Source organism: Coregonus lavaretus, assembly GCF_964263955.1.
Source record: "Coregonus lavaretus genome assembly, chromosome: 17".
NCBI lineage: Eukaryota > Metazoa > Chordata > Actinopteri > Salmoniformes > Salmonidae > Coregonus > Coregonus lavaretus.
In genome coordinates, this window is record NC_140004.1 from 11372192 (window position 1) to 11384928 (window position 12737).

Consider the following 12737-nt stretch of genomic DNA (forward strand, 5'->3'; position numbering starts at 1 on the left):
CATGTGAGAAAGTGAGAGATGAAAGAGAAGAAAGGATTGAAAAAGGAGAAAGCATGGGACGGAGGCCAACAAGAATGCCCCCTGACCCCTTTTTGTAATCCATAATAAAGTGTAATAATGTCTAATCAGGTAGAATAATGTGAACCATTAACGCAGACAGCAGAATGGAGATTGGATGAGTTGCGTCAGAGGACCTTGTTCAAAGGACAACCAGAAACTGCTTACTTCAGCCAGGAGGGCATCTAGACCCTCACCTCTGAGCACTGAATCACCCTGAATCAGAGAGAGAGAGAGAGAGAGAGAGAGAGAACATAAGGGAGAGGAGGTTCGAGAGAGGAAAGGGGGGATGTAAGGGAGAGAGAGAAAGAAAGGATTGGAGAAAGAGAAAGCAAGATAAGAGGCAGTGCAAAAAGTGAACGACAATGAAAAGAGAGAGTTATTGTCATCTGCGGTCTTCTCTGGGCGACCTGCCGTTTAGAGTGCCGGCGCTGACAGCTTCTCTCTGTCGCTGGGGCCGATGGTTAATGCTGCCTAGGTGAGTTTTTCATTAGCCGGGCTTTACTGGCTCGACGGGCAGCAGACACGTCATGTGCCAACTATCCCCACCGTCGATGGGCTGGCGTGGTACAGACGGTGAGGCAGCCATTACCGAGTGGCAGCAGCTGTGGTCCGTACTGCCAGCGCCCGCTAGCAGTGAATCATATACCTTGAGGGAAAAAAGTATTTGATCTCCTGCTGATTTTGTACGTTTGCCCACTGACAAAGACATGATCAGTCTATAATTTTAATGGTAGGTTTATTTGAACAGTGAGAGACAGAATAACAACAAAAAAATCCAGAAAAACGCATGTCAAAAATGTTATAAATTGATTTGAATTTTAATGAGGGAAATAAGTATTTGACCCCTCTGCAAAACATGACTTAGTACTTGGTGGCAAAACCCTTGTTGGCAATCACAGAGGTCAGACGTTTCTTGTAGTTGGCCACCAGTTTTGCACACATCTCAAGAGGGATTTTGTCCCACTCCTCTTTGCAGATCTTCTCCAAGTCATTAAGGCTTCGAGGCTGATGTTTGGCAACTCGAACCTTCAGGTCCCTCCACAGATTTTCTATGGGATTAAGGTCTGGAGCAGGGGTGTCAAACTCATTTTAGCTCAGGGGCCACATGGAAGAAAATCTATTCCCAAGTGGGCCGGACCGGTAAAATCATGGTATATATAACTTAAAAACAACAACTTCAGATTGTTTTCTTTGTTTTAATACTATCAACATAAAACATAAAGCTGGAGCCTGAGGACAGTGTGTCCAAAATAGTACAAGCACAACATCACTATTAATCATAAAACACCTCAAGTTTATTTGAAAATTCTAAAGAAAAAGAACACAAACACACAATGCCTCAGTGATTCACAGAACTGTTTCACAGATCACAGAACTATATCAGGGTGTCATTTCTCAGGCAGAAATGTAGATACAAATAATGAAATCCTGTTCCCCAAACAAGTGCAAGAACCACAGAGTCAAGAATAGGTTAAATATACAAATAAAATAAATTAAAAACAATAGCACATCAACATAAAAACATATAAACATAAAGCTGGAGCCTGAGGACAGTGTGTCCAAAAGCACAACATCACTATTAATCATAAAACACCTCAAGTTATTTGAGATTCTGAGGACAAACAACACACAAACACACAATGCCTCAGTGATTCACAGAAGTATATCACATAACTATATCAGGGTGTCTCATGCAGCACTTTAAGTGGGGTTGCATAGTTTATTTGACTCCTGATACCTGGCATCTTTTAGCTTTCACCAGCGCATCAATATCAGGCGTCACATCCTGAGTGGCAGCCAACTTCAGGATGTGATTAAAGTGCTTGTGCGTGAGCCTTGAGCGCAGCTTTGTTTTATGTATGCTCATTACAGAGAACTTGCTCACAAAGATATGTGGTTCCAAACATGCACAACAGTTTTGCAGCAAGGGCTGTCAAGTTGGGGTAACCTGGCAAGAGATTCTGATTAAATGTGTCCAAGCCAGCTGCGGCAAATTTGCCCTTCAAATCCGAGTCACACTGCAAGTCTATTATTTCAAGTTGGATGCTGACGGGCAGATCAGAGGGATTCACGGTGAATGGCGAACAAAAAACTTTGAAGTCTTTCTCCAGTTCACCAAAAATCTGAAAGCGTTGCTCAAACTCCCTTAACAGTCCCGTTATTTTATCTTTGAACCGCTTCATGTCTGCCACATGTTGGGTCGCGCACACATTTTTCAGACAGGGGAAGTGAGCTGCATCACCACCGGCGAGTTGCGTCTCCCACAATGACAGCTTCAACTTGAAAGAACGTATGCTGTCATAATACTGCGTGGCAACTTTGTTGCGCCCTTCCAGCTGTTTGTTCAAGTTATTCAGGTGCTCTGTAACATCCACCATAAATGCAAGGTCCTGCATCCATTCTGCGGAATGAAATTCTAACACTGGTTTGCCCTTTTCTTCCATGAACTGTTCAATTTCTTCTCGTAAATCAAAGAAACGCCTCAGCACAGCACCTCGGCTTAACCATCTTACCTCAGTGTGGTATGGCAGGCCATAGATGTGGTCTTTCTCTCTGAGAAGGCTGTCAAACTGACAGTGATTCAGGCTTCTGGATCGGATGAAATTAACAGTTTGGATGACCACCTTCATGACGTTATCCATCTTTAATGACTTGCAACACAAAGCCTCCTGGTGCAAAATACAGTGAAAAGTCCAAAAATCACATCCTCCATTTGCAGATTGCACTTTCTCTCTGAACTTTGTCACAACGCCTGCTTTTTTCCCGATCATTGAGGGCGCACCATCTGTAGCCAGGCTGACAGTGCGGGACCAGTCCACTCCGACCCTGTCCAGCGCGCTGACGAGTGCAGTGAAAATATCAGCTGCTGTCGTTGTATCTGTCATCGGCACCAACTCCACAAACTCCTCGGTGACGGTCAATGTGTCATCAACTCCGCGGATGAAAATGGCCAGTTGTGCAACATCTGTAATGTCCATGCTTTCATCAATTGCAACCGAAAACGCAATAAATGACTGACTTTACTTTTTGCTTCAACTGGCTGTCCAAATCCACTGAAAGATCAGAAATCCTGTCTGCAACTGTGTTTCTTGTCAGGCTGATATTTGCAAAAGCCTGGTGCTTTTCAGGGCACACAATCTCTGCTGCCTTCATCATGCATGTTTTTACAAATTCACCCTCACTAAATGGTTTTGAAGCCACTGCGATTTCATTAGCAATGAGGTAGCTAGCTTTCACTGCAGCGTCACTGATGTCTCGGCTGTGAGTAAACACAGACTGCTGTTTCTTCAGACCCACCAACAGTTCATTCACCTTCTCTCTTCTCCGCTGTCCTTGAAAGTTGTCATATTTGTTGGCATGAAGACTCACATAGTGGCGACGAAGGTTATATTCTTTCAGCACTGCAACATGCTGTGAACACACCAAACATACAGCTTTCCCATTCAATTCCGTGAATAAATAGAAGGATGACAATTTTTCTTGGAGCACTCTGCGTCCACTTTTCTCTTTTTTGACAGAGACATATTGGGGCAATGAGGGTGCCAAAGCACATAATGTTAAAAGTAGAAGCCGTAATAAATATCGCGGGCAAAACAAAGTAGCTCATCCGGACTGGCTGCACTTGCTTGACCTATTTGCTATGCCCCGGTATAAACAGTTTGCTTGCTTAACACAATTGCTATTGCGCCATCCAGTGGACACAATTGGAACAGCAGCTTATTTTATTGAAAAATTGCAGCTCATTTTTATACTTAACAAAATCATCTCGCGGGCCGGATTAAACCCGTTTGCGGGCCTGATCCGGCCCGCGGGCCGGACGTTTGACACCCCTGGTCTGGAGACTGGCTAGGCCACTCCAGGACCTTAATGTGCTTCTTCTTGAGCCACTCCTTTGTTGCCTTGGCCGTGTGTTTTGGGTCATTGTCATGCTGGAATACCCATCCACGACCCATTTTCAATGCCCTGGCTGAGGGAAGTAGGTTCTCACCCAAGATTTGACGGTACATGGCCCCGTCCATCGTCCCTTTGATGCGGTGAAGTTGTCCTGTCCCCTTAGCAGAAAAACACCCCCAAAGCATAATGTTTCCACCTCCATGTTTGACGGTGGGGATGGTGTTCTTGGGGTCATAGGCAGCATTCCTCCTCCTCCAAACACGGCGAGTTGAGTTGATGCCAAAGAGCTTGATTTTGGTCTCATCTGACCACAACACTTTCACCCAGTTCTCCTCTGAATCATTCAGATGTTCATTGGCAAACTTCAGACGGGCCTGTATAGGTGCTTTCTTGAGCAGGGGGACCATGCGGGCGCTGCAGGATTTCAGTCCTTCTCGGCGTAGTGTGTTACCAATTGTTTTCTTGGTGACTATGGTCCCAGCTGCCTTGAGATCATTGACAAGATCCTCCAGTGTAGTTCTGGGCTGATTCCTCGCCGTTCTCATGATCATTGCAACTCCACGAGGTGAGATCTTGCATGGAGCCCCAGGCCGAGGGAGATTGACAGTTCTTTTGTGTTTCTTCCATTTGCGAATAATCGCACCAACTGTTGTCACCTTCTCACCAAGCTGCTTGGCAATGGTCTTGTAGCCCATTCCAGCCTTGTGTAGGTCTACAATCTTGTCCTTGACATCCTTGGAGAGCTCTTTGGTCTTGGCCATGGTAGAGAGTTTGGAATCTGATTGATTGATTGCTTCTGTGGACAGGTGTCTTTTATACAGGTAACAAGCTGAGATTAGGAGCACTCCCTTTAGGAGTGTGCTCCTAATCTCAGCTCGTTACCTGTATAAAAGACACCTTGGAGCCAGAAATCTTTCTGAATGAGAGGGGGTCAAATACTTATTTCCCTCATTAAAATGCAAATCAATTTATAACATTTTTGACATGCGTTTTTCTGGATTTTTTTGTTGTTATTCTGTCCCTCAGTGTTCAAATAAACCTACCATTAAAATTATAGACTGATCATTTGTTTGTCAGTGGGCAAATGTACAAAATCAGCAGGGGATCAAATACTTTTTTCCCTCACTGTACGTTAGCATGTTAGCATGATGAGGGTAACTCATCCAGGCAATCTGCGAGGCTGGCTTTGAAGGCAGCTGTGTACAGATGTAGGCTGTTGGAGTGCAATACTGCCTTATCAACAAAAGAGTCGCCTCCTTGTGTGTGGGTGTACTTTAACGGCCTCTGCCAAGAGATGTGTGGACCTTTATGGCACAGGGGGTAGTGTGCTAGCCCTCTAATCGAAGGCTTGCAGAAGTTTGTCAGGAGTGACATATAAGTAAAACGTCAGCATAGGTGACATACAGTAACTATGTCAGCAGGTGACATATAATATAATTACAATGGTTAAATGTCACTATTTTGATATATTCTAGTGTTGCAGATCGAGTGTGTAAAGTTTCTCAGTTGCACAGTGGAGTTACTCTCTCAAGGTCCTAAGATGCATATCCTCTGAGGTCACACTTTTCCTGGCACTGGAAATTCTAGTTGATAAAGAAACCTCTTAAGAATATTATAATTTCATTAGTGCTGCAACATGGTGAAGTCCTTGTGCCCTTGTGGGGGTCTTGTTCTCTACTGTCTGCTGTCTTGTAAAGCCACGAGTTTGTGCAGAGATGGAGAAGAATGTGTGCTTGAGATCGACTACATCGCTGTTGACAACTGCAGACTGACTGATGATCTACAAATCACATCACATCCTAAATGACAGCTCGTTGTGATTTGTAGATCAGCTAGTCTGCAGACGCCAACTGCAATGTAGTCGATCCCAAACACACCCCTTTTCTCTATCGTTTACCCTGTGCGGATGGATAGACCTAGGTTTATGTACACACTGATGGTTTAACTCGAGTATAGATAACTGCAGGGTTCGCACAGAGAAATGTAATTGTTCACCCTAAATGCTGCTGGATTAAACGATGAACCTATCAATGCAATTATATGTTTTTACCTATTACCACAATTTCTCTCATACAATGGTATCAACATAATAAAATGTACTAGCCGTTTCAGAGAATGTTAAATCTCTGCTCTGCTTAATGTGTGTGTGTGTGTGTGTGTGTGTGTGTGTGTGTGTGTGTGTGTGTGTGTGTGTGTGTGTGTGTGTGTGTGTGTGTGTGTGTGTGTGTGTGTGTGTGTGTGTGTGTGTGTGGCGATGAATGAGAGCATTAATGAATTAAGCTGCTCATTATGATGGTCTGCTCTTGTTGGTCATTAAAAAAACGCATGTAGAATTTGTCACCCTGGCCCCGATGGAGTCTGGGTAATTATGGTTAATGTCTCATCGCCTATTCAAGGCTGGAGCGTTATGCTTAGGAGGGTCGTGCAGCAACAACCCCCTGACCTCATGTTTTATTCATCTTAACAGTCATATTATTCGTGATTAACAGATTTTCAAAGAACAAAAGTTTGATTCATATTTATGTCATACAGTTTAGTTAATGGTATCAGTTTTTATAAGATATAATGACGTATTTGCCTTGCGCAAACGAAATATTGTCATCTCACTTTCAGCCCCATTCACATTCATTTTACCTCTTTGTCTGTGGTCTCTTGATTAGGTACAACTGGATATGATAGGTTTATTACTGTGCTATTGTACCAAGTAGCTATATCATGGGACACACACACAAACACACACAGAAACACACACACACACACACACAGGGACCCACTTAGAATAGCCAGGAAAATTGAATGTGCAAACATACACGTGTTAGATGGTCATGTGATATTCTGATTCCAGAAGCTGTGATATTCTGAAGCCAGTGGATCAGTGAGGATAATTGAGACATTATTACGCCTCTTATTAGCTGGTAATTAGAGGTGTTTAATTATACAGTAACACTGGGAGAATCATTAGAGAGACAACACAGATTAGGGTATTACCTCCTCATAACAATATCACTCTGTATAACTGATATACTGTAGGTTAACCGAGAGAGAGAGAGAGAGAGAGAGAGAGAGAGAGAGAGAGAGAGAGAGAGAGAGAGAGAGAGAGAGAGAGAGAGAGAGAGAGAGAATGGCCTCTTAGATGCTTTTTCAGTTCACCACTGGGCTGTTATGTAGAGAAAGTCATGGGGAATTATACAAAAAGAAAAGGATTTGAGCGACAGTGCGTGTGTTTGTGTATGCATGTGTGTGTGTGTGACAGATATCTCTTTAATAATGACACAGACCCATTTCAATCCTAACTCCCACATCTTTCCTCCACTTGTATGTCTCAATTATTTGTTCAGAGGCTGGTGTGACAATGGAATGGGTTATGGTTGCCTTTGGAATGCTAAACAGGAAGCCTGAATGTAAGTCACTGTCAGTGGGCAGTACCAAGCTCTTTGTGTTCTGGAGGGGACCTGCTCCCTGGACTTCAAAGGTGGGATTATGTTGGAAAGAGAGAAACAAAAGAAAACTTCATCTAATGCCCGCTTTTGAAGTTATGGAGACATATAATACACCCCCCTCAATCCATCTTTTGTGGCACACTCACACTCATGCATTGAGTGTGCACGCTCATAGCAGCCAGGTCTCCTAGACACACACACACACACACACACAGTAATATAAGGTTCAGTGCTACCTCTGGAGTCCTTGCAAAAACTGAAGTTAATTGACATAGTTTTAATGACCTATTAGGCCTATAAGCTAAATGTTACAACAATTTTGGAAAAAGTATATTTGATGTTGTTATAGCATAGCCTAACAGTTTAATACCAGATATATATCTCAATATAGTTAAATATGTGGGACGCTTGTTTTCTGCTTTATTGTATACAAAAACTGTGAAATCCCTGGTTAATAAACTGTCTCAATTGGATAACGCGCAACAGGTGCCCCGCTCGTCAGGCCGTTTTTCTCCCAGAGTTTGGCGCTTTACTGCGCTCGTCTATGTGCCTGATTATGTTAATTTGATTCAAACATAATATTAACCATAATAATCATAATAATCATAAAGGCATAAACTCATCTACTCTTTAGCTTGGTGACGAGCTCTGTGAATATAACGATACCCCTTAAAGCAAACATTGGCCTACAATAGGCAATGAGACCATATTTGTATTACAACATGTTCAAGTGCGTGAATGATTCTCTAATCTTGAATTTAACCACATAAATGGACACCTGAAATATCGTGTATAATAAGTGCAAAATAGTGTGACTTGCTCTCATGCCTTTCAGACGAGGTGTCACACAATTGAGAAAAACCAGCAAACAAACATCAGAAACAACATCTCGATAATTCAAAACGAAACAATCCAATAAAAAATTAACAAAATAACTCAGACAGATGATGAATTTCGTTTAAAGTTCTTTATAAATCTCTTAAGATAAATAATGTTATTTTACAGTCATAACATTTATCTTACATGTTATATTAATTTAGCGTGCTAATAAGAACAGGCCGTAATAAAAGTGTGTTATTATTAGACAACACATTCCATTCTTCAATTAAATCTAATGAACAAAAACTTTGAAATAATTTATATTATCCACTCAAACATTTAAAAACTGAGGTTTCGTCTTTATTCTGATTGACTAAATTATTATTAAATTAAAACTCTCTTTGGGTCAATTCCTCATTGTATTTTAGTGCCACATTTAATGTCATAAATACCTTCACGAAATATGCTAATAATGAATTAAAGAAGAAATGTTGAAATGCGTGGTAGCCTACAACTCATCACTAGAAAGATACAGTCTGAATTCCTTTACAGCTCTCCATACCTGCTCAACATTTAGGCAACTATACATGATTAACATTTTAGATACTGCTCTCGCTCCCTCGTCGATACAGAATCGAGTTGTTGACGTTTAACCCGGTTAAGACAGCAGGAGAGCCGGGTGTATCGCATTGCCCTTGCCCTCCAAAGGGTCGGAACCATTCTTCTCCAGCATGGATGAAGGGGAGCAGAGCTGCGCTGGGCCGGACGGAAGGCCCGAAAGACCGGGCATCGGACCCATAGACGGGGTGGGTTTGATGGGCACGGGAACGGCGGGTAGCGTCTGTCCACTGGCGTGATGGTAGAGACTCTTCATGGACACGCCAAAGGGTGCATACTCTGAGGAGACGGGTATGGCGCTCATGGAATCTGACAGCATGCCGACGTGCGGCCACATTGAGTTGACCACACTGCTGATCTGCGCGGGCATAGGGTAGCCCAGGTGGTGCATCACCGAAGTGATGGGCAGCCCGCTCGTCATCACGCCCTTGTAGTCCCGACCTATGATGTTCTCAATGGCAAACGGGTGCTTGAAGCCGCCGGACTGTCCGCAGTTGATGCTGCCGTAGCTCTGGAAGTGGGGGAGCCTTCCCACTGCCGCGGCGGGGCCTGGATGCTCATGATGCCCTCCACTTAGTTTGCCCTGGTGGTGGAAGTAGTGCATCATTGGGGAGCTCTTGCAGGCCATGTGCTCATCGCGCAGCAGTTTAAAGCGCTTCCGTCTGCGTAGAAAGCTGCCGTTTTCGAACATGTCCCCACAGTCTGGGTGCAGGGCCCAAAAGCTGCCCTTCCCCGGCTGGTCGGGCCGCCGGGGGATTTTGATGAAGCAATCATTGAAGGACAGGTTGTGTCGCAGAGAGTTCTGCCACCGCTGTGTGTTCTCCCGGTAGTAAGGGAAGCGGTCCATAATGAACTTATAGATGTCGCTCAGTGGGAGCATCTTCTCCGTGGAGTTCTGGATGGCCATGGCTGTCAGAGAGATATAGGAGTAAGGCGGCTTCTGGTCACTGTACGAGTTCTTCCCCGGACGAGGCATGCTTTTGTTTACTACGCCTATTTATGATTTATCTATGCTGTCTATTTTCTGGTGAGGGCGCCTGAATGTTGTTGCAAGGCTTTGGTCAGTATCGGTGACTTTGCGCAAGGTGTTCCAAAGTTTGGAGACTCCAAAATCATTTATTTCCTGGCATTGTGTGCTCGTATTTTAGTGGTCTACACGGAGGATCATGTGTGAGTCATTCAGGGAAACACAGACACACATTTTGGTCATGCTTTCTCCAGATGAATTCCTCAAAGATGTGTATCACAAAAAGTCCAAAAATGTTTCTCATTTCTCAACCGGCGCACACAAATTCAGAAGTTCATCTCGCGCGTAAAATAACAAGTCCGTCTCTTGCTGTTTCTTTCCCCGCTACACAGGAGGAGATACGAGGCCAGTTTCTGCGACTGCACAGGGCGATGGGTTGGTGATGCTCCTCGCGTGGGGCCGAGCGCTCTTAGTGCGCTCTTCTGGCCACCCCGCGCCGTTTTTGTAAGGCTGGCATCCAGGCACTTAAGGACACGTCGGGCGAAAGGGGAGGGATGGATGGTGAGGAATAAAGAGGAGGGGAAGGGGAAATCTAAAATCATCCGCGTGACCTTAGCCGGTGCCAATCAGGACCCTCGCGCGCTCCAAGAGGATAAAGGGTGGACATAACAGTAAATATTAGTGATGGGGCATATACAACCCCATAATAGTAGCCTAGTCTAATAATACTAATGTTAAGGGAAGAATACGATAACTATAAAGGGATAATTAAAACAGAACAAAATGTTCTTACAGTTTTTTTACGGTCTTTATTCGAATACGTTTGAATGTAATTTATCTTTCACCAATTTTGTTAATTTTAGTCCGATTTCTTATCGTAAATCGTCCATGAAAATTAGCCACTTGTCTGCGTGTTATGTTAATAAGGTCAAGTTGAAACACTGGGACTTTTTAATGCCTTCTTGGATAGAACTACAGATCTCTGAATTCTTAACGTTGCTTTTCATTTCTTCAATAGCTTTTTGTGTGATTGTCATTGTAAGAAGCAATTTCCTTGTAAAATTCGTTATGGCTATATTTATCTTCGTTTTCTATCTTAATTTACATTTAACATTTTAGTCATTTAGCAGTCGCTCTTATCCAGAGCGACTTACAGTTTAGTGAGTGCATACATTTTTCATACTGGCCCCCTGTGGGAAACGAACCCACAACCCTGGCGTTGCAAGCGCCATGCTCTACCAACTGAGCTACAGGGGACCCTGAATTTATTCTTCGTTTATGTGACGAAATATGACCGATTCCAATCTAGTCTAAGCTATTAACCACATAAATGTTGATGCTTCAAAATACAACGTTATGCAATTTAACTTTATGCACGCTGTTCAGAAGGATATCACATATGCCAATGGTAAGCCTATGAGTGTAAATCGGGAAAGATCTCTTTTCATTCCATTATTTTTCAAATTGTTGAAACTGCAGTTTAAGATAACAATCAATCATGTAAGCTATGAACACACACACACACACACACACACACATACACACGCACACACACACTCATGTTGTTGGAGATTAATTGCGGTGAGGGGACTCCTTGCAGCCAACCTGCTGTCTGTCTGTTTAAACACCCTCCCGCGTATACTACAAGGATGTAAACAAACTTGCTCCCTCCTCTAAGTTCCGATAAACGAAATAACAAAAGCTGCTACTGATTTTGCACGGCCAGGTGTCAAGGCTCGGCCCTCGACGGCGCCCGTCTTCTCGTGCGCCCCAGAGGGACCCGAATACATTACAATAATTAAGCCTTCTGTGATTTACCTTCCTTGGAGAGAGGTCCAACAATGTAATTAAGCGTGAGCTTGCTATTTTAGATTTGAATATTCAAAACAGCAGGGCCGGCCCTAACCTTTTGGGGGCCCTAGGCAATATTTGGTTGGGGGGCCCCCCACCTCGAGGGCAAAACATGGTGGCCATGTTTTAAAATCAGGTTCCTGCAATTCTACAATTTTTTTCCATGGGGATAGAGAAAATATAGCAGTTTTAAAGCAAGTTTTCTGCAATTCGACACACATGCCACTAATTTCATGCAATTCTACTTGTTTTGGCATGGGGCGGAGAGAAGAAATGTGCAGTTTTACAGCCTTATTCATGTTAACATAGAGTCGATGTCCACGTCCCCGCATAAATATAATCAGCATAATACAAAAATCCCCATAGAAATCTGTCTGTTTAAGCTAGAGATATGTTTTTTATTTTTTTTGCATGTGCTGCGTCTCAATCCACATCCGCCAATGGCGGCCTTCTGCATCTGAGGTGGAAGGAGACTGAGCTACAGTGGTTTTTGTCAGACCATGAGACATCCCAAAAATCAGTCTTCTCACGAAAACGACTGTAGCGTCCGAACGGTTTGGCCTACAAACTAATTACCACTCTATCGAAAGATGAGACTCTCGCGATGGTGTTCTCCGTTTTGCTCTACGACCCATACAAGCGTCACGGGACTCGTCTGAAGTCGATACCGCCAATCTGCCAACTCCTGTATGTAGTGTCCGAACAGTTTGGGCCACACACTAATATGGAAAGGTGAGACTCTCACGAACACTTAGATGTTGTTGTTTTTTGCTCTAGGACACCCACAAGCCTCACAAGCCTCTTCTGAAGGTAGCCCGGTACCAGTTTAAAACATTTATGAAAGTATATATGGAAGTAGTTTAGTGCCATTTTCTTTCTTTATATATATGGGTAAAAAAAATAATCCAAATAATCCAGATCTTTCTTATAGCTCTGACACTTTAAAACACTTTTTTTTTTAATTAAATTTTTTGACTATCTGTTTTTCCATGTATGAATCTATTGTTTTTCAATGCGTTTTTATGGGCTAATAGCAGTAAGGCCAAATTCAATGTTTCATCAATTATTTTGGGGATATCTAAAGGGGT

General features: G+C 43.2%; 1 protein-coding gene across 1 annotated transcript; it reads right to left on the bottom strand.

The window, feature by feature from the left end:
- Nucleotides 1-8871: 8871 nt before the first annotated feature.
- On the bottom strand, nucleotides 8872-9807 carry LOC311144475 (forkhead box protein B2-like; the record flags this gene model as incomplete). Its single annotated transcript, XM_084180499.1, has 1 exon — nucleotides 8872-9807. One exon carries the CDS (start codon nucleotides 9805-9807, stop codon nucleotides 8872-8874), a length of 936 nt encoding a protein of 311 aa, XP_084036625.1.
- Between the last annotated feature and the right edge of the window lie 2930 nt (nucleotides 9808-12737).